We start from the raw sequence: 22,854 nt of genomic DNA on the forward strand, positions 1-22,854 counted from the left end.
AAACTCGCATCTGACCGAAGTTTCCCCATGTTTTTTTTTTCTTTTCCTTTTCACATAAAGCTGCCCGTCCCCTACCCTGGCATTCATATTAACTCAGAGCAGTGAGATTTCCAAGAAGGCTTTCAAACAATTGAGTCTGTCATCTATGAGGCTCTGAAAGGCTCTGAAATATTCTTTGCAAACGGATAATGCATAATGCATAAACATAAGAAGACAAAACATTTGCTTAATTGGGGACAGAGTGAGACTCTGCAAAAAGTGTAGCGCAAGCCTCTCAACTGTTCTGCAGACATTTATACCAGATATGCAAAACAGCATATTGCCTGTAAGCGTTTAATTGCGTTCAGCCCTGAAAGTATTAGTGAGGTCAGGTACTGATGTTGGGAGATCGCAAGAGCCATCCCAAAGGTAATAGATGATGATCCATCAATCTAAGGAATGCAGTTTGTCTGCTCCACAGCCCACTCTAGCTGACGTTTGGCCTTGAACTTGAGTGACTTTAAGCTCATGTGTGGCTGCTGCAGAGCGTGGCATTTCATTTCTTGCTGTTGTGTGAATTGTACAAGCTGGCTGTGTGCAGCTGAAAGCCTGTTTCCGTAATGGGTGCATCTGAGTAGCTGAATTCAACATAAGGTGTGTCTAGGAACATTTCCTGTGGCCTTTTGTATATATTATTAATTAATAAATGTATTTGTTATTAGAACAAGTTAAAATAAAAAAACGAAGCAGCAAAATAGTAGAATTTGGTCTTTCTCTTTATAATATGCAGGTATTCATGTGTACAGATGATAACCACAATACTGAAAAAACATACTGAGCTGTAAATATCGTGATAACGATAACATCACTGTCCAAACGCCTGCCTCTAGTATCATTACACATGTAAAAGCAACAGCAGACTGTTTCTGTTTTGGCTTTTTTTTAAGGCTAAGCAGCAGCAATATGAAAGTGTCAAACAAATAAATACAGTGGAATTTGAGTTCCTAACTTGTGTTTATTGATAGTCAGAAAACATGTTATTTCTTACTAATTCAAGGAATAATGTTTAAAAGACCGTTGCCCCCCCCAACGGTGTTCGGAAACTCTAATAGGCGTCTTGTCTGTGACGTAGATGGTGGACAACAACTCTAGAAGTTGTACTTAATTTAATGCAAAATGACGAAAAGGTGTGTTGTTTTTGGCTGCAATCATTCAATGTACAGTGGGACATCTGTGCACAAATGGCCCAAAGATCCCAAAATATCCAGAAAATGGACTAAATGTGTCAACTTTAAACGGGCACTTTGGAAAGGACCATCCGCTCACTCCGTTATCTGTAGCTCATTTCACTGGCGCTTTTCCAACAATATGGGCATGTAAGGACACCAACGAAAGGTGTTCAAGAGCCTCTGTAACATGGAGGTAAACAGGGTAAGGACACTCACTTCGCCTGTTTTAGTTGGTGTTAGTTAACGTTAGCTTGACTCGCTAAACTCGGTGGCTCAGATTATACTCGGCTACGTAGCTGCATTACGGAGGTTTATAGTGTCGGATGAATTCGAGTTCGACTTCGATCACATTTACAAGAATAACGGTACCTCTAAATTTGAGTTTAACTTATTGCTAGACTATTGTCATGAATAATGTTGGTTATTTAGCTAGATACTGTCATAACAGTCAGTCATAACAGTGTTTTACCGCGGCGTTGTTCAGCTGTTGTCCACCAGTGACGTCACGGTTGCGTTCAAGAATTTCCGTAGCGATCTCGGGTTTTTCCGTCAATTTAATAAAATTGTCAGTTTTAAAGCAAATTAAGCTGCTATTTTCATTTTAATTCATACTTATATCTGTCAGTAACTACAATAATGTGAAATATTCATGGAGGTCCATTAAGTGGTGCTTAGCCTTTAAAGCAAAACTGAGTAAGATTTGGTATTGCTGCTCCTCAACTCCCCCTACAGTTGATGAGTGTAATTCACTTTTACAGCAGTGTCCTGAAATCAAAGAGGAGTGGGAGAGAGCGGCTGTTTTTCTACCCTCCTCCCAAAGTTACACTGTGATTTTTCAGCTGTAACTTTAAGGTAAAAATAATAATTAGTGTTGCTTTAATACAAAAATAATTAAATAAAAATGGCTCTGACGTATTTAAAAGCACAGCGCTGAAGCAGTATCTAGAGCTAGATGTGAATTTTGAATCAGCCCCAGGCTGTAAAGCATAGTGTGAAATAAATAATGATTATCAGAGTTATGAATCTTGCAGTCAGTTTATGAGAGGATGCTGTGTCACCCCTTTAGGAAAGTAATGAATAATAAAGCCCCATTTGGGCTAATGAGCGTCTCACCCACAAAGGTGTGACACCGCTTTCCTGGTCCCCTGGGCGTCCTAGATAATGATGTCATGATGGACTCTGGGGTCCTAAATCCAGGTGGCCGTGCCCGGTGATTAATTGTTTCATATGCAGCACCGATTTGTCCAGCTAAGCAACATTTTCTAATGTCATGCCTGCATCTCAGACCTTTGCATCTGGAGCGCATTTGCTGAAAATGTTTTCCTCAGGTCTGAATCTCCACCAACACTCTGTGCCCTGTGGGGCTGGGCGATACGATCCAAACCCACACTGACATTGATATTCTCACATACTGTGATCGTGGTATAATTTACAATGTAATGCATTGCTAGCGAATCCCTGTTGTGATGTAGAACTGCTTTCTTAGGATTTGCATTATTTACAATAATGCAATTAATATTTGTTTGTTTTCATTTCCCGCACTTTAGAACACCTCTGAAATAGTCATAAATAGAAATGGGGGTTAATTATAGCATTAGTATTGTTTCTCAGTTGTAGAATGCTTTGTCATTGTAAGTACAGCATCATTTTTTTATTCATTCATTTATTCATTCAGTGTCTATAACCACATATCCAGTTCCAGCTCCCAAATTGACTGGGTGCAAGTCAGAACACGCCCTGGAGGGGGCGCCAGTCTTTTGCAGGGCGATGCCCACTCACACATTTACTCACACTCACACTTATGGACAGTTTTGAATCGCCAATCCACCTACCAATGTGTTTTTGGACCATGAGAGGAAACCAGAGCACCCGGAGGAAACCCATACAGACACAGAGAGAACACACCAAGCTCCTCACAGACATTCACACGGAACAGGGCTCAACATAGCATTGTAGAAAGGTGTTTATACTTCCAGTTGAAATGGTCTTATGTTCCACAAGTGTTTTCACACCCAAGATCAAGTTATTTATAAAGGACACTTTTCATGAAGCTCCCAAGTCCTTCACTTTTTAATATAAGAATGCAACTAATTCCCCACTACACATTCCTTTACGGATAATGTCCTGTGCACTCAATCACAGAGGTACAATAACACAGACATGCTATTATGGGTTTTGTGTACAGTGCATGTCTTGATCAGTCACATTAGAGTGTTTTGTTGGAAGAATTTATTAATCTAGTTAGATGTCATTGAAGCAAGCCTGTAGATGTAGTTTTGTCACGTAAGAGTGCGACAAATATAACATCAAAAGTCAAATGAATGAGCTTTAATTAACTTAAATAAATCTAACTAGTAATAAAATAAACAAGATAAGTATAAACACAAACACCCAAACATTAAAGAGAATCTGCCCAGCGACATCGTTGTAAAGACAAATCCTGTTTTGAAATCCGAGCCAGAACTCGTAGAGGAATCGGAGCTGAAAGGCCAGTGCTTAAAAACAAGTCATTGTTTATTATACTGTTGACTGTTATTGTGGCCTTTTCATAGTTAGCTCCGTGCGGTTCCTTTTATAGGTAATATGGCCCAGTGCGGTGAAAGGGCCATGGGCACTTCATGCAGACTAGCTCTATTGATTGTATAATCAAAGGTGTAAATTATGTTTCAGTAAACACAGACCTCCGCAGGCATTTGGCCCAAGGTTTCGGTCAAGCGTATCAAACATTTATATTTCCACTCATGCTAGTATCGATCGGAATGTGTTTTAAAGGGTCGGTGCTACCACTGAATTTATTTCAGGGGCTCACTATGGCTTTCTTTTCATAGTCTGTACTTGTGAGACCTAGTAGATTATATGCTTTTTCTTTTACAGCTGTACCACACTTCCTTTTGGTGCTGTGCTGGGCAGTTTGAGAGTATTTATTGTTGTTGTCATAAATTGCATCATATACATTACAGTTTGTTTTTTTACTGATCTCCTTAGTACTTAAAAGAACACTAGGTAAGGATTATTTATTTACTTTTTGCTTCCGGGGCTCCCCTAGTGTAATTCATTTTTATAGCACTGTATTAAATAAGTGGGGAGCAGGAAGGGTTGTGGTGGGGTTGTTTCCTACCCTCCTCCAAAAGTGACATAGTGCAGTTTCTGCAGTGCCAAGCCCAAAGTGGCGGTTGGCAGAACCTCTATTCTCTCTGCTATAAGTCAATGAAGCATCACACTGATTTTGAAGTTGTAATTTTAAGGTAAATATATTACACAGTGCTCCTTTGAGCTTTATATGTTGTTAATACAGTTTAAGGCTAATGTGTTTGTTTTGTGGGTCTTAAAATGTCATAACTGGCCAAACTGGGCTATAAACAGTGTGTTATAGGAAACAGTCAGTGACTCAGTAAACGTGTTGTTGTGGGTCGGTAGATTGAAGTAGGTTCCGTCTTTGATAGAAGTGCCTTGTGTGCTATTTTAATGTTACAGGATTACAGTAAAATAACTGTAGAATGGTATACAGTACAATGCTAATTGCTAATCATTAAGCATCAACAGTGTGGCTGTAAGGCTATGACTCAATTCTTCATTCTTGTTATAGTTGCGTCTTGGCATCATCGCATGTCCTGCAGATTCTACAGAATATTCTACTCTTTCCTAGCCAGCTGCATTCATGGGTGCACTTTTGGGAGACGCCTAAAAGTACTGGCCTCTAGTTTGGCTCGATTCAGGGCCCCCTGCGGGGCCTGCAGTTCCCTGACTTTGCTCGAGCTGTCACCCCATTAATCATCGTGAAGTTAGTGGCTGCCCTCGCAGACCACAGCCAGCTCGCACATAATAATGAGGCCCCACTTGCGGGACGCTTCAAATGAGATTTTCCTTTGATTCGCCGCTCTCTCGTGTGCTCGCGCTCGGTTGCCGGGGTCGATCATATCAAGGTATTAGATTATTAATAGGCCACATCCCCAGGGATGCCCTGTGGGATGTGATGTTAATTGTTTTGCTGTTGCCCACACCTTGTCTGTTTCATGTGTGAGATTTACCAACAGAGTAGTGGCTACATCTGACTTGTGGAAATTAAAGAGAAAATGCTGGAAAGAGGGGAGCCAGTGTGAAAAACTCTGCACTTTTGACACTTTCATCTTACAGAATAGAACCTGTCCAGAGGGAAATGCTCAGTAGTTGCTCGTTGACGGCTCGCGACTTAAAGGAGTAATCAGTCATTTTTACAACCAGAAAGTACTGAATTCACATGAGATGAAGAGTAAAATTGCTTTGTATTGCCTGAATGAACCTGATTATGCTCCACAGAGTGGGTCCTTCACATGGGGTGGCCATGTTTAACAAAAGGTTAGCACAGAATTTGACACATCCAGGCCACTAGATGTCAATATAATTGTGATCAGTGACACTTCTTGCTCACTGGCACGGTGGTGCAGCAGGTAGTGTCGTAGTCACACAGCTCCAGGGACCTGGAGGTTGTGGGTTCGATTCCCGCTCCGGGTGACTGTCTGTGAGGAGTTGGTGTGTTCTCTCTGTGTCAGCATGGGTTTCCTCCGGGTGCTTCGGTTTCCTCCCACAGTTTACAGATAATGAATGAATGAATATCCCACATATCCCATAAAAATGATTTTCTGTATAGCCCCCAGGACTGTTAAAACTTTGTCCAATCATCTTACTCGGCCCAAACATAATAATTGGATAGTCTACCAGTCAGCTTGCTTGTGCTCTCTTATAAAACTAATACTACTACACATAGACAGAGCCTTAAAGTCTAATAAAAATGGTTTTATTATCCAACATTTAATGCACTTTAGTGAGTGCAGAAAGCATTATTTTATATATTTTATGTACATTGTGCACTACGTAGGGTGGAGAAAGGTATGATATGCAGCTCTTGCAAAGACTACTTCGTAGACTCTGCATTGACTTGATGCAGAAGAATCATCCGTTATCGATTTGTGTCGTTTCTGTATTTTTAGGGGAGGGTTTAATAAAAGGAGAGTGAAAGTAAAGTGTGTTATTCTACTGGATTCTACAAAAATCACCTACTCTAGCTTTAATAACTGACAATCAAAACCGTTGGCTATATCAGTAGCAGACGAAATATAATCATTTGAGTGTTGTTATTATATAAACATGTTCCGTGCTATTCTTTCAACTCTGAGAAGGCAAGAGGGAAGCTAGCCCACCTTTTCGAAGTGATTGCTCTGGAAAAGTGACAGAAATGTCAAGTGGCTTTAACCTTTGTAGAAGTTCAGGGTCCCGCTGTGAATCCCTGAGAAAACAACAGCAGAAGACGTCCAGCTAGATCTGTTCCCAGCGAGCCTTTTTTTATTTTTTATTTTCTGAATCTCTCGGTTCTTCGTAGACAAGAGACTGTATTATCTTGGGGTTTAGAATACAGGAATATGCTAAGGGAGAGGGGTGGGTGGAGGGAAAGGGCTTACAGGAAAGATAAATGAGTCGGTGTCTTTTAAAGAACACAGCAAACCAAATGTACCGCAAGGGAATAAAATCAAATCACACTCACCTTGAACCTTTTGGCTCTGTGCAGTCATGTCTAAATTTAACCCAAGAAGAGCTAAATCCAAACTTAGTTTGATGTCTTAGTAGAGACGCCTTATACTGTATATTATAGTGATCTGTAACTGAAAGCTGTGCTGTCAGGTTACTGGCTTTCATCTTTTAAGGTCCCAGGATGACAGGAATTAAAAAGAACACTTTGGCAGAAAGCTCTGACCTTGCAAATAAGGAATGAAATCTGATGAAGCCAGCAAATTAGATCATGCTCATCAGTCTCCAATATGTTTCACACATTTTCGGCCTTATTACAGCCATTGTGAGCCATATGCATTTACTTGTACCTTAACTATGACTATGAATACGGGACCGTATTACATTAAAGAAATTTGGCACATGTTAATAACCAGTTGGTAATCATGTTAAATAAAATACGTTCAAAGTGTTGAAAAATCCAATTTATTTCTGATTCCTCAGACTTACAAAAAAATTAAATTAAATTAAATACTGTAATACCTCATAGCTTCTGGGTCTTGGGGTCCTGGGTTCAAAATACACATGGATTGGCTGTGTGAAAATGTCCAGTACATATGATGTATATGAAGTTTTTTAATGTTTTGCTAAATTGTATTTTAATATCTTTTGAAATGGTTTTGTACATAATTTACCAGTTAACCGTGGGATGTTTAAAAAGCTAAACAGGTTTAAATACCTTACTTGAGAACTCATTAAAAGCCCTCTAGATGACTGGCCTACTAATGTAATCAGTAGTGACAGCCCGACTGTAAATCTTCTCAAAACAAAACTAGCACCGACAACACATCCCACAGTTTTGGGGTAAGGTGGGCCAAATCTACTTAAATATGTGCTTTTTTCATGAAGGATAAAAGAGGGGCCCGTGGGCTGCCACTCTCAGTGTCTCGGTCCATTTTTATGTCAGCCGCTGGTGGTGTTCTAAAGTTTGACCACTCATCTTCATTCAGGAGCTCACAGTGCTGCTGAGGATTGCTTGGCTACCTGCCACTGCCGAGGTCGTCTTAAACTTGAGCTCAATTATTGATTAAAGAGTCTGTCATGCCTTTTATTGCCAGCCAGGCGATGGTTGGTGAGATGATTATACATGAACAAAGAGACTCTAAAATGCCCGACACCCGTTTGTTGGAAGCAAGGCTTAATGTTCTTATTTATTTTTAAAAACTGTGGCACGCAGTCTCACTGCATGAGGAAATAGGTACAGTAAGATTTGCTGATGTTTTGTTTCACCTCGATGCGAAGTTAGCTTGATGTTTCTTTTCACGTTAAAGTTACCCTAAGATGACTTTGTGTTTAAATTAATGCCAAGAGAAAGGCATGTGATCAAAGCACATCAGGGATTTTACTGACTGAATGTAGTTGGCTAAGTAAGTTTGATTTTAATTATTATTAGAACTAATGTTAATGTGCTTCATTACTGGAGAGAACACGGTTCCACAGTTTTTTAGGGGCTGTATGATCCTCTAGTTGATTCATTCATTCATTCATTCATTATCTGTAAGCGCTTATCCAGTTCAGGGTCACGGTGGGTCCAGAGCCTACCTGGAATCATTGGGCACAAGGCGGGAATACACCCTGTCCTTCACAGTGATCCTCTAGTTGACTCTTGGAATTGGGCATGATGATAATAGCTTCTGATTTTTCTTCTTCTTCTTCACAATGAATAATTCACATCAGAGTTTTTTGCTGGACCGTCTACCATCTAGAAGAGGCATTTTCCCTGACTGACTGACTGACTTCTAATGTTGAAATGCACATGTATGAGTAGGTACGTTATTTCACAGAGAGAACTTAATGTGGCGCTACTACATTGTCTGCTGTTAGTTCAGCCATATTTCACATAGTGCTTTTCCACCAACAAGGAACTAGAACAACTCGTTGAAATGCGCCAAATGCATACAGATTGTTCAGCGCAAACCATGGCTTCGTCCCTGTTAAGGTTTAGTAATTCAAGAAAGAGCTCAGAGCCTCAAACACAGCGTTATCGCCCAGTGGAGCTGGACGGGGTCATTTACAACACTTCATATAAATATATAATAGGAAGTAACACAGGAACACGCTCCGTTTGTGTGTGTTTCTGGGGCTGTGTTTGGCTCTGTGTTAGTTAAGTTACTTTGCTGTTCACAAGCTCAGCAGGACGTCTCAGAACTCAGCGACATTTACACTCCACTCATAGAGAGAGGAAGACTGCCGAATTTGTCTTATTTCACATGAGTCTGTGTCTTTGCCTGAAATATCATAAAGGGAAGTGGTGAGGAGACATTTTGTGGCATTAGTGTGTTTGTAAAACTGCATATAGCTGCACACAGCCTTCTTAAACTTCACGTGTCTTGTATAAATAAGCAACTGCAATTCCTGAAAATCAACAAAATGTTCTTGGTTTTCTTTGTTCCTTGGTGGTAGATCGTCTGGTATTTATTATTAAATAAAATGAACAAGAAAAACATTGATGCCAATGATGGTGTTATATATTATGAATAAAACTTTGTGCTCGTTTTTAAATTTCTGCATTTATTAGTCCTGCCCTCCACATTTCCTGTACAACACGATCACATTTGATATGAAGCATCAAAGCTTCTCCAGACCTTCCAATTCCTGTTCCTGTTCCATTTCCTGTTTTTGAAATACCAAAAACACAACTGTGACAATGGCTATATGGCTATTTGTGCTCTGGCAAAGCTGGGCTTGCCTACTTTTCTTTCTTCTTGTTTTTCCAATATTATTTATTCATATAAGGTGCAGCAGGTAGTGTCGCAGTCACACAGCTCCAGGGGCCTGGAGGTTGTGGGCTTGATTCCCGCTCGGGTGACTGTCTGTGAGGAGTTGGTGTGTTCTCCCCGTGTCCGCGTGGGTTTCCTCCGTGTGCTCCAGTTTCCTCCCACAGTCCAAAAACACACGTTGGTAGGTGAATTGGCGACTCCAAAGTGTCTGTAGGTGTGAGTGTGTGAGTGAATGTGTGTGTGTGTCTGTGTTGCCCTGTGAAGGACTGGCGTCCCCTCCAGGGTGTATTCTCGCCTTGCACCCAGTGATTCCAGGTAGGCTCTGGACCCACCGTGACCCTGAACTGGATAAGAGTTACAGATAATGAATGAATGAATGAATTTATTCATTTATTATGTGCACCAACTTTGGCAGTTCTTTATAGTTCTTTATAGTTCTTATGTATGTATAAGTTACTGCATTTTAAACTGGAATAATGTGGCTTTGCAAAAATAATTTGTTTGATTTCCCCCAGCATGAAACTGCATAACACCATCTGCAGACCAGCTTCTTTTTTTATTGTTTCTGCACTTATTTCTCTCACAATGTATTAATTTTAATTTGTATGAAAGTCATTGCTTTTGATGGCAACATCACACCAGCTCCGACTCTGCCTTTCATCATAACCTCTCAACTCAAAATAGACACTTTCAAAAAAAGAAAAAAAAAGAGAGCCGTTCATTAAGTCCACACATGAAAGTGGTGGTGCTTTGTCGTTGTAAAGGCGTTTATCATAGAAACCACAGAAAGTACACTTACATGACCAGGCCTTTGCTGGTTTAAACAAGAAATATCTTTATGCTTGTTTAGTCAAATGGGGTTGAAGCATGTTTGTTGTTTATGTTTACATATTTGTTTACAGGTATGTTCTGCGCAGAGCCAAAGAGCCCCTGCGGTTCCAATCCATGCAGAAACGGAGGAGTGTGTGAAGAGAACGGAGAGATTTACGCTTGCATGTGCCCAGAGGGCTTCACCGGCTCCAACTGTGACGCACACCTCGACCAATTCTGTGCAACACAGAGCTGTCAACAAGAACAAGCTTGTAGCCCTGGCGAAAACGTGAGCTTTCACTTCTTTCATTTCCGCCGGTGCTCGGCAGCACAGAGAAAATTCAATATCACGTTCAGTATGTGGCCAAAAGCTCATCTAACATTTCATCTGAAATCAAGGGTGGTAATAAAGAATGTGACCACCCCCCCTTTTTTTTTGCTGCTGTAAACGCTTCTGCTCCATTGGCAAGGCTTCTGACTAGCTGTTGACACACTACTGTGAACATTTGATTGCTCTCAGCCATTAGAATGTTAGCGAGGTCAGGTAGGTGAGCAGCCAAGCCTTGGATGGTGCTGAATCACTGCAGTGAATGGGCAGTGGGTGCACATTAAAGGTGCAGTGTGTAAGATTTAGAAGGATCTGTCATAAACACCAATGCTTGTTTGGCCATAAGCAAGTTATTTGCATTAAATTTGCATTTTTGTTTGCTTAGAACGAGCCCTTTATAAGGGAGTAGGTCTTCTTTTAAAACCCTGGAGACACTACACAACTTTTAAAGTCTGTGAAGATTATAAACAGACTGGGTATTTTTACACTACATGATTTTTCTTTATAGTTTATATTTTTGATTTTTACGGTGACTGGAAAAATGTCAGGCACACAATACACAACTGGGTATAATACAGTACACAACCCAAAAGCTCCCAACAAAACACGTAATTAGTGTTTCCTAGGAGACAAATAAATATGGATGTAAATATCGCCGCAGTTATTGTTTTCAGTATTTGTGTAGATCCCCAATGATAAAAAAAAAACAAAAAAACAGGGACCTGGAGGTTGTGAGTTCGATTCCCGCTCCGGGTGACTGTCTGTGAGGAGTTGGTGTGTTCTCCCCGTGTCCGCGTGGGTTTCCTCCGGGTGCTCCGGTTTCCTCCCACAGTCTAAAAACACACGTTGGTAGGTGGATTGGTGACTCAAAAGTGTCTGTAGGTGTGAGTGTTTGAGTGAATGTGTGTGTGTGTGTTGCCCTGTGAAGGACTGGCGCCCCCACCAGGGTGTATTCCTGCCTTGTGCCCAGTGATTCCAGGTGGGCTCTGGACCCACCGCGACCCTGAACTGGATAAGGGTTACAGATAATGAATGAATGAATAAATGTACTGGGGTCTTAAATGTGAAGACTCAGTCAGCATGGTCTCTACACACTGAAGCGGGATTAGTAGAATTTTACACACTGCATCTTTAAAGTAGTTGACTTACTATTAAGAAAAGGTGTCTACAATACTTTCAGTGTCTGTCTTGTCGGTCTCAGTCAGATGAGGATTGACCAGAAAGTGTATTCCACACTACTAAAGTTGAATTGTCATAAATCTCTTCCTCCTCCTTCTTTTTCTTCTCCTCTTTCTCCTTCTCCTTCTCTAACAGCTGTGCAGACAAACTGTTTCTGGAGTACTTTTTTTTTGTGCAAGCAGAGTGCTTCTGAACCTTCCGAAGCACTTTGCCCACACAGCTGATGAAACATTCTGTTTCTTTTGAAATTTACCGTACTACTCTACAATTTTAGCACATCTACATCTGCAGTGTATTCCATTCCAGTGTCTCACACACATTCAGCAATTGCAAGACCCTTCTTCACTAAGCCATTCCTTGAAACAATCTGAAGCACTCAGCACATGTCGTACATTGCAGGTGTCCGTATTCAGCCTCAGGAATGATAATGAATATAAGAAAGCCACCTGCAAATTGACCTTTAGAAGCGGGATCAACTTATGAGCTTGCGGCAATTAATTACTCTCTTTTGATAGGCAAATTAAGTGGCATTTGTAACTCATTTTTATGTGCTTATTTATTTATATTTGATAAGAGCAGTCTGTTGCATATTCAGGTGCCAGGCAGATATGATATCAAAATACATCCAATCCTATATTATTCAATGTAAAGATGCTAGGAAATGGCGTTGGCATCGTTGCAGTTTCTTCATGTCCAGGGAACTTTGAGTGGGAGGCGGTTTTCGCAGTTATGAGCAGAAGTGCATTAGAGAGAAAAGAAATGTGACAATAATGGACTAATTGTCTCGGGTGACCTTCGGCATCTTCATTAGATTTGCCACATGAGCCCAGTCATGAATCTCATGAGCAGATCCCCTCACTTGAAAGCATGGGCGATAAAACCTGAGCACACACACGCACTTGTTTTCATGCTGTGTCAGGACATGGAGTCATATATTGCATGTCCAAATAATTATAAACATTCAGTGTAAAGAGGGAATTTTGCTACTTTAAGGCGCAACCATTGTGGATGCTGACATACAGCATACATCTCGAGCAGCTGTACATGAGCTGAAGATCAATATGTTTGATGCCAGGTGTCTGCGAGAGAGGTGTGAGCAGGTGTGGTCATATAGTGAATAGTGTTCAGAGTATACAAACTGTAGAGTGTATACAGAAAACACCCTTGTTTATTTTAATACACAAGTGTGCATTTGCGGTGTTGGAACAGTTTGTAAAATAATTCCAAAGCCTAACTCTCTCTGGATGGCCCTCTCTCTTCCACAGCCACAGAATAATGAGAGCCATTGCGTCTTAATGATGAGTCTTAGCTGATGTGAAAGATCTGGGCAGTTTACATTCCACCTCCAAGCATGTTGAAGTCTTCACTGGAAATGACAATGATTAAATTGGGGAGGAATTTGGGTTAAAAAAACGAAAACTATGCTCTGATAAAACCCTACTTGTGTCCAAAACTGTAGTGCAGTCTTTTGGGCTTCTGCCATTTTTTTTGTGGCATCCAAAGACATGGTGAACAATGTTCACTGCATTCAAACGAAGCATCACAATAAATAGTGTGCAAACAAAGTACACCAGTGAATAGTTGATACTATAATACACTGCGTTGTTTGGTAAAAACCTACGTGAAGTAGTATCTGAAATCTTCCATTACCCTACAGTTCCCTATAATAGTGCACTATCTAGTAAGTGATGTAGGGAATAGTGAGTAGGGAGCCATTTTGTGGGTTCCCACAAAGTATGTACAAAACCAAACACACACACACACACACAAAGATGCTAATATTTTCTTTCTCTCTCTCTCTCTCTGTCTCTCTCTTTCATTCTCACACACACACACACACACACACACACACACACACACACAACACACAAACACCTCTAAATTGATCTGTTTTACATTGATTAGGTGTGTGAGGCAGCTCCTGAAGAAGCTCATCTGTATGAAAATGAAATAATCCCTTTCCCATGGCGGCACAGTGCTAACGCCAGTGGCAGTGGGCGACTCCGCATTCCTCTCATCTGCCACCGCGGCCCTATTATACTGCCCATCTTTGAACGGCCAGGCCCGAAAATAGTATTGATGTCAGGATCAGTTAGGCAGAGTTTGGAGAGCCGAGCTGGCTAATGACTTGTCTCTGTGTGTTGCTGCTTCCTGTGTGCTCCCTCTTTCTCGCATGCGCGCTCTGGCTCCCGTTTCTTTAAAGCCATGCCTCGCCCTGGACTGCAGCACTGTTTATAATGAGGGGTGGACGGTATGTATCAGTGACCAGTACGTGGTTCACTGATTAACAAGGGAAATTAACTTAATCCTAATGCTGAATGCTGGATAGTTACCACCTTATATACAGCATATGGTGTAATGTTTGTGCTCATCTCTTAATTTCTTGTGGAATTTGCCCACTTAGACTACTCCCAACTACTGCCAAAAGTTTGGGCTCAGGTTCTCCAGAGAATTTGGAGAATCCAAATCCAAAGAGACTCTAGAGTCTGTGTTTTTTCAGTTCAGCCTTAATTCACCCCTGCTCAATGAAAGCCTTATTTTGAAAGGGAAAATAGTTGAACACATCCTCTACATAGAAATAACTTGTAGCATTTTTCTCTAACTTTTAAAGCCCAAGTGTATTTGCTGATAAAAAATAAAATATAACATTTAAAAAGTGTCATCGCAATCCATATCTGATATCCAGGGATAGCTGTATCCAACTGAGTGTGATGTTTAAGTACAGCTTATCCAGCTCCACTCTGACTGTGTCCCAACACAGGCATCAGTTACCATCCTCGAGCCTGGCCTGCTTCTTTAAAGCTTTTTTTTTTCTTTCTATCTTTTGTGTGTGTGTGTGTGTGTGTGTGTGTGTGTGTGTGTTTGTGTTCGCAGAACTGCAGGGAGCAGGAAGGGCCGTGTAGCCCACTTCCATGCCTCAACCGTGGCAGCTGTGTGGCCAGAGGAGACCACTACTACTGCAGGTGGGCATGTTTACAGCAAATATGCACAAATAATACAATTAATACCCAGTAGTATTAATGCTCACTGTAGCATATTCTTTGTCAAGGATGCCCTGAAATCATTGGCTAAGCATGATATTAAAACTGCAAATCAAAGACCACTTTCAAGATTTTTTTTCTTTGATACTTCCACTGGCAATTTTTAAAAAATCAGTTCTAAAAATGAATGTTTAGTTTAATGTATTTAAATCTTCATGGTATATGTTATTGAATGACAATTATGGATGTTTTAAATGTGTCTACTATACTATTGCTTACCTACTGTGTCAGTACAGCACTATTGTTTACTATGCTGATTAGCTATTGCTAAATATGCTGATTGACTTTGGAATGATGATGTTTTATTTGGTTTGGCTCTTTTTATTTAATATTTCTCCCACAATATCATTACTATGTCAGGGTAGTTTAAAATGTCCATGTCTTGCTTGCACGTATACAGGGGTTGGACAATGAAAGTGAAACACCTGGTTTTAGGCCACAATAATTTATTAGTATGGTGTAGGGCCCTCATTTGCGGCCAATACAGCGTCAATTCGTCTTGGGAATGACATACACAAGTCCTGCACAGTGGTCAGAGGGATTTGAAGCCATTCTTCTTGCAGGATAGTGGCCAGGTCTCTACGTGATGCTGGTGGAGGAAAACGTTTCCTGACTCGCTCCTCCAAAACACCCCAAAGTGGCTCAATAATATTTAGATCTGGTGACTGTGCAGGCCATGGGAGATGTTCAACTTCACTTTCATGTTCATCAAACCACTCTTTCACCAGTCTTGCTGTGTGTATTGGTGCATTGTCGTCCTGATACACGGCACCGCCTTCAGGACACAATGTTTGAACCATTGGATGCACATGGTCTTACTGGTGCAATGTGCAGTTAATGAAGATTGTCCACCAGGCTGCTCCAATTTAGCCATGAACCCTCCCACACTAAAATGACAGGTGTTTCAGTTTAATTGTCTAACCCCTGTATGTAACTCGTAGTTGAATGCTAACCGTGAGAATGCTAAATGAGAGATTTAAGCCCATTCGAATGTTGCTTCATGTTTAAGAACTGACGTTTATATCCCTGACAGTGTCTGAATTGCTTTTTTATTCATTATTTTTTTTCTTAACTGATATCGCGGAGTGAAATGACAACGAAACGTGCTTTATTAACTCTCTCCTACGAGGCTGGCCTTTTCTTCAGCTATTGTCTCGCTTATCTCCCGTTCTACATTTCCGTGGGCTGTAATGACAAAGATCACTTGAGATCATCAATTCATAACCGGCCTCTTATGCTAAACGACAGTCGGAAGATGGAGAGAAAGACAAAACAGACAAACAGTGAATTAAAAACCCCGAGAGAAGTGAAGAATGATGGGGAAAACATGAGTGTGGCTGTTCGTGAGTGTGTGTATGGTCCACACTCAATAATTATTCTCATGAAAAAAACAAAGTAGGGGCGGCACGGTGGCGCAGCAGATAGTGTTGCAGTCACACAGCTCCAGGGACTTGGAGGTTGTGGGTTTGATTCCTGCTCTGGGTGACTGTCTGGTGGGTGAATGTTGGACTCAAATAAAATACACATTCATTACGACCTGTAATGCATTACTATGTAGAAAAGAAAAAATACATAGCTCATATTTCAAACTGAATGTGCTGAAGGATGTTTTGAAGGACACTTGTTCTATGTTAAAAACATCTTTTATCTTTTACCAACTTAATGACACTGTATATTTTATGGTTTGTTTTCCTAATATGTTAATATCAATTAGTGCATAGAAACTGTGCAGAAACATGAACAATATGCAGTATTTTCACTTAGAAAAATCAAAAAGGACATCATACACATTGACAGTATAATAAGAAAACCTTGCATGTGGTCCCTGAACAAGCAAGTTTCTGCTCTATAGAGTGAATCCTCAAATATGGGACTGAATATCTGATACATCCAGGCCACTAGTTGTCAGTGTCATAACGTGAAGAAGGTTCATTCTTAGCCCATTAACCATAGCACGATATAAAAATAAAACCATGTCTCTAGCTAGGACTGGGCAATAATTAAACATCAATATATATCGCATATGTAAAATATTTCAATAACAATGATATGATTTTTATATACATTTTTTATTTCAATATACATTATTTACCGCATCTGTCACCGTCGATATTAATATTGACAAAGCCGAGAGGTTTTAGTCTGATGGTGATTTCATGTTGCTTTTAGTTCTTGGCAGTTTTTCTGAGGCTTTTTTAATTGTTTATCTCGATATCGGAATTTTATCAAATTGTCAGGAATTAATAAATATATTGTGATATCAATTTTGGCCGTATCGTCCAGCTCTATCTCTAGCAATCAGGGTGAATTTGTGCCTGGTTTTCTGATGCTCATTCCTGTGCCATAAACCCAGTAAGGTCCCTGTATGCGAACAGGACTTCGCATAATGCCAAACCTAATGCCAAGCCTAATGCCCTCTCTCTGCAGATGCCTCAGAGGCTTTTCCGGGAAGAACTGCGAAGATATAATTGACTACTGCAGTCTGCTCTCTGTTAACTGCTCCAATGAAGGATCTTGTCTCAACCTAATTGGCGGATATAATGTAAGTAACCTAATATGGGGGTAAACTAATGAAATAGTTGCAAAGAAACAGGAGGAGAAAAAATCATAGCGATGGAGATTCTGCACTGGGCACCGTGGAGGGAGGCTTAATGCTGAAAAGCTGTTTAGAGAGAGGGAAAGCAAGATGGAGAGGGAATGATGATAATTAAATTGTTGTTGGTGTTCCAGGTGCTAGATACGCTTAGGGGGATATGTGCTCTATGTTAGTGTTTCATTACTTCCAGTGGCCTGGTGAGGTTAATGATGTCACAGCCTCGCTTATGTCATTTGTCATATATGGTTATACGTCAAATTCGAGTTTATGAATAGGAGCAACACACTAAATGGCCTACATGCACAACCACATTTGAAGTGCCTTTTTTTCCAGAGCTAATCACCCATCTTGAGTGCTTGACCTAACCTAAGCTCTTGTGGCTGATTGCCATCAAATTCTTACAGAACTGTTCCACCATATAAATTCATATAGAAGTCTTTTTAGACTAATAGCTGTTGTTGTAGCAAAGAGGGACACACTATAATACCTTTATAGTCAGAAGAAATGTTGAACCTGGCTTATTTACTCACTCTCATACTCATTCGTTCACATTTACCAAATGCTAGGGTGCATTTGACAAGCCACTTTCAGGCTTTAGTTCAGTTATTGTAATGAATGTGATTAATCTGAGTAAACTGTTTCTTAACAAACTGCCGTGATGTTGTTAAAACCGTGTAAAAAAGAAACAACATTGGACTTAGAACATAGCCTTGGGGAACACCATTAATCACCGGTTCCACTTCATCAAATACGCCTCCAAAATCCTACTTTCAGAAGGTGCACTGACAACCATCGCTATATATATATTTTTTTTTCTTTTAAAAAAATCTTAGGGTTTCCTCCTTAGCTCTATATATTTTGCAGTATGTTTCCATTTTAACTCTCATTTTGTCATACTTTCCCTCACTTGCCCCCATCCAGACACCTCAGTGATATGACAAATAATGCACCTTGGTAAGAACAGACTGTATTGTGCCCTGACACTTGATACATATCTATTCAAGTATTCATTTATAACAATTTTGCCTGTATCAGTTTTTCCATTGTCACGTTAGCGGCTGCGCCCCATGATTTATGTGCGTGTCCCAGAGTCCTAGTCAGACTCCTCAATTTTAATATCATCTTACTGTCATTTACTCTGCCTCATCTGCTCTTTTGAATGATGTGTGAAGAAGCCTCACACATTCATTCAATCAATGTTTTGTGTTATTCTTATTGGTTATAGATCAGATGTAAAACTGCTGCTTTATATCCATTGATTTTTCTGGATGTAATATGTTAAACAATCAGAATCTCAGAATTATAGCGTACTTGTGAAGCAATACTCTTGGGTGACATCAGCTGGACTGCAGGATGAACATTAATATGAGTAGATAAAATTTCATACACTATAAATTCTGCTTAATTATGTGCCACTAAATCATTTTTACAAGCAACAATAGGAAAACAATATATATTGATGTAATTGTCATTTTTGAACTTTTGAAAACTGCAGGAATCAGTTTTGTAGTTGCTGAATAAAACTCCATACATTTATGCTCCATAGAGCGGGTAACCCACCAGGCCAAGCCATGTTTTTGTTGTTCCATGGCTGGTTATCTAGAGAGAGCAAGAGGGACAAAAGAGTGAGGACAGCATGGCTTGTGCTATACTACAGAACACCAAACATTTAAAAGAGGTTCGGACTGAGTAGTTTATGTTGATTCTTCCTGCAAACGGTGTGTCATACATGTTCTGAAAATATGGTACTAATCAAAAGGAGCAATGTGAAGTGCCACTATGAGAAGAAGCACAAATCTTTTAAGCAAACTTGGCCTCTGAAGTCTGAGCAGAGGGCGAGGAAAACAGCCGAATGCAGAGCTTAGTGTGACAGATCTGCCTGACTTCTCACACAATCATTTACAGACCAGCAAACTTCAAATTAATGTTAACTAGAAGTAGGGTAGATTTTGAGGTATTGTAAGAAGTCGTTTACTGGTGGGACAGATGTTCAGTCGGTTATGAGACACTATTTAGATTTTGGGGTTTTGCTGGACAGATATTTTAGGCACTGGCCCTCATTAAATTTTAAATTGTAGTCTAGAATATCTAATGTCCAGGCCAGATAAATTATGTGAATGAGAATCATCAAGGAAATTTGACATAAGAACACATTTGCAGACTGTACTTGAAATATTTTTCTGATAATAGTATAAACATCAAAATATATAACAGCTTTATGCTAATATTTGGAATAGAAAAATTTGTGCAAAATAGATGACAGACTGAAACATGCTACTTTTCTGTTTGTTTGCACGTCTTAGCATTTTGTGGTAGACACATAACTTTGGCATAGTCCAGATTTTATGTCTATTTTATGTTTATTTTAGTACAAATCTAAAAATTTCAAACATTCAGAAGAAACAACAAATAAATGTGTAAATGTTTGCTTATTTTGTAAACAACGGTAACTTACCAAGATTCTGACTTTGTATAAAAAATATTTAAAGTATTGAGATTTTATATCCAAACAACCTCCACATGACTGAATTCGCTCGTCTTTTGGAGCAAAATTTTGACCGCAGAGCAAATTTCCTACCTGTCTCTGTGCCTATTGACTCATATAATGAAGGTACGTCATATTACGTGTAACTGCATGACGTCATTACGTAAACAAGTCAGAATATCGTGATAATCATGGTATTTCTTTCTTTTTTATTGTTTAAACATTTTTTGCAATATTATTACAAATGATACGATATGGCAAACCCTAATACAGGAGGTCCTTGGGTTACCTCAGTCCCGAGTTACGATGTTTCGTGGTTACGACACATCTCTCATTTACTGTATAAAGCCTTGTTTCGACTTAAGTGGTTTTGCGTCGTAAACATTGTAACGCCAACTTCGTGTTTGGTGTACGTGGCTCGGGACCGAGGAGGACGGTGTCACCCCAGCTATGTCATTCTCTCTCACGTGTGCTTACAGTATGTTATTTATGTACAATATGTACGGATGTTCCGACTTACACCGAAAATCGGTTTACGACGCGACGTAGGAATGTCGTAAGTCGAGGACCCCCTGTATAGAGTAACCTAGATTTAGATTAGAGGCCTTTTTATTCATCTTTCAGTTCACTGAAAGATGATGTTGTGGTTGGAGATGGTTGTTTAGCAGTAATTTGTTGGGTGCTGTCAATCTGTATTTTGCAAATAGTCAGTTACAGTCCACAAGATGACTTTGACTGCTTTTAATGGGAATTTGAAGTTAATCTGTGAGGTAGGTTCATAATTCATAATTCATTTTGTTCAGGTCTGAACTCAACTCATGATCTGTGTAAGTAGTGGATGAACTTCAAGTTTGTAATTGGACTGCTTCATGTTCGCTGACCCGAATACATAAGTTGAGGTAGTTAAGCACCATACATGTAGAACATAGGCTTGAGAAATGGGAACCTCACTTAAGCTGCATGACCTAATACTCAGAGGTCTCAACTTTTGGCAATTTAGCTTAACAAGTGGTCAGACAGACTGATATGTGCAATGCCCACTGATCCAAGACCTCTGCTAACTGTATGTGGACCTTATTCACATTATTTCTGAACTCATCGAGTGAGTTTTCTGAGTGACCAAAGAGCGGGTTATTAGCCAGAAATCTTTTTAAATATAATCTCTCTCAGATTATAATTATACAATTAGTGTTCAGTTCTTTTGCAAATGCTGTGATTTGAATACATTGATAATAGCTCAAAGAAGCATCCAGGTTTGTCCCTCCCTTCTGCAGTAAATGCAGCTATTTTTCTGGAACGGCTCCACACTAGATTATTAAAACATGAAACATTCAGCCTTGAGCACAGTGAGGTCAGGTACTAATGTTTTACATTTAGGTCTGGATCACAAAAGGCAGTCCAGCTCATCCCCAAAAATACTGGATGTTCCTCCGTCTCTTGGAGAACCAAGTTTAGTGGTTCCCCACCCCTATACTAGGGGGCATTATGATCCTCTGGCCAGCATTTGGGATTGGGCATGGTGACCAAGCTTGGGATGATGCAAGCTTTCTTCCCTGAGACCCCATACAGGTAGTTTTTTTTTTTCTTTAGAAACACCAAACATGAACTGAACATTTTTATTTTCATGTGCTGCTGTGATTTGTTCTAGATTCTTGTGTGACATAAAAAGAATGTCAACTTACTCTAAAGTTAGTCACCATCTTTAGATGAGAAGTAGCTCATTGACCTGCTTTGTGCAGATTCCTCTCACTTACTCAGCTACAATTAGCAGACTGATTTATCACCAATAAGGGGCAGTCTTACCACTGACGTTGCTTTTGTTGCTTCTTAAGAGTGGTGCTTTCCACCAGTGAGAAGTGGTCTTGTTTATCAGGACTTACTGGGGGTAGAGTCTGTTTTAATTTGTTTGCAAATCTGAAAAAAAAATAACCAAAATAACGATGCGTATTCTGAATCTCAAATATATCGTAATCTTATCGTAAATTAGATTAAACAATCCATCATTTTTAAAATAGATCTTTCAAATAATGGTTGAGGTGTAGTGCCGTCTCAAGTTCCTGATGCTTCATGAAGGCATTTTTGTTTCGTTCATATGTACAAAAGTATGTTTTATCAGAATCACACATACTTCAATTTCCTCTTTAGTCCGTTTATTTCTCACCTGGATCTTTATGAATTAAGCTGTGGTTGTCATCATGTCATTGTCTGATGTTTGTATATTTCAGCACAGATTACTCAGTCAGCTGTGATCTGATAAGTTTGTTGAATTAGACTGTAGGCCGGCGGTGGCCTAGCTCCTAATTAACGTCAGCCGTAATCAAAACATTGATATTGTCTGGTGCAAATGAACCACATCACTGCTGTTTCTTCATCCTCAGCCATGCACCGGAATGGGGCCATTTGTCAGGTTAATTTGGACCAATGATGTCTCAGTTTGGTCAGCTTCCTCAAGCAAGACGCTCCTGTAACTCAGAGGTTGTTTCAGGGCCTCGATTTTATTTCAATGTTTGCCCAGGCTCTATCTATCAGGCACCCAAATGAAAGCTTTTCACTGATGGAACCCAAATGTTGAAACTGCTTTCATCATTTGCATCAGGTCTTTAATATTCAGTGGCCTGCACTTTGAAACATTGTACATTAAAATCCAAAATCTGTAGACTACTTCCAGTGTGTGTGTGTTTTTTTTTTTTAATCTGCTGAGACTTCTCTCTGCTTAGTTCAGTTTAGCTGAGATCTCAGAGTGAACTCTAAGTAGACTCAAATTATAGACTCAAATTATAAATTGATATATAGTTCATACTAAAATAACTTACAACAAAAAAATACATTCATTAGGTACCTTATGGTAGCATGTTTTTGCATATATATTTTTTTCTCGCAGTGTTCTCCCTGTGTTCGCGTGGGTTTCCTCCAGGTGCTCCGGTTTCCTCCCACAGTCCAAAAACA

At 39.9% G+C, this 22,854-nt stretch overlaps 1 protein-coding gene across 1 annotated transcript in view; it reads left to right on the forward strand.

The window, feature by feature from the left end:
- eys (eyes shut homolog) overlaps positions 1-22,854 on the forward strand; it is a 313,091-nt gene that overhangs the window by 15,184 nt on the left and 275,053 nt on the right. Inside the window, 3 exon segments of the mRNA XM_066660060.1 lie at positions 10,372-10,572; positions 14,635-14,749; positions 17,255-17,369. Coding sequence (XP_066516157.1) covers positions 10,372-10,572; positions 14,635-14,749; positions 17,255-17,369 — 431 coding nt within the window.

The sequence above is a fragment of the Hoplias malabaricus genome, chromosome 2, assembly GCF_029633855.1.
Source record: "Hoplias malabaricus isolate fHopMal1 chromosome 2, fHopMal1.hap1, whole genome shotgun sequence".
Classification (NCBI taxonomy): domain Eukaryota; kingdom Metazoa; phylum Chordata; class Actinopteri; order Characiformes; family Erythrinidae; genus Hoplias; species Hoplias malabaricus.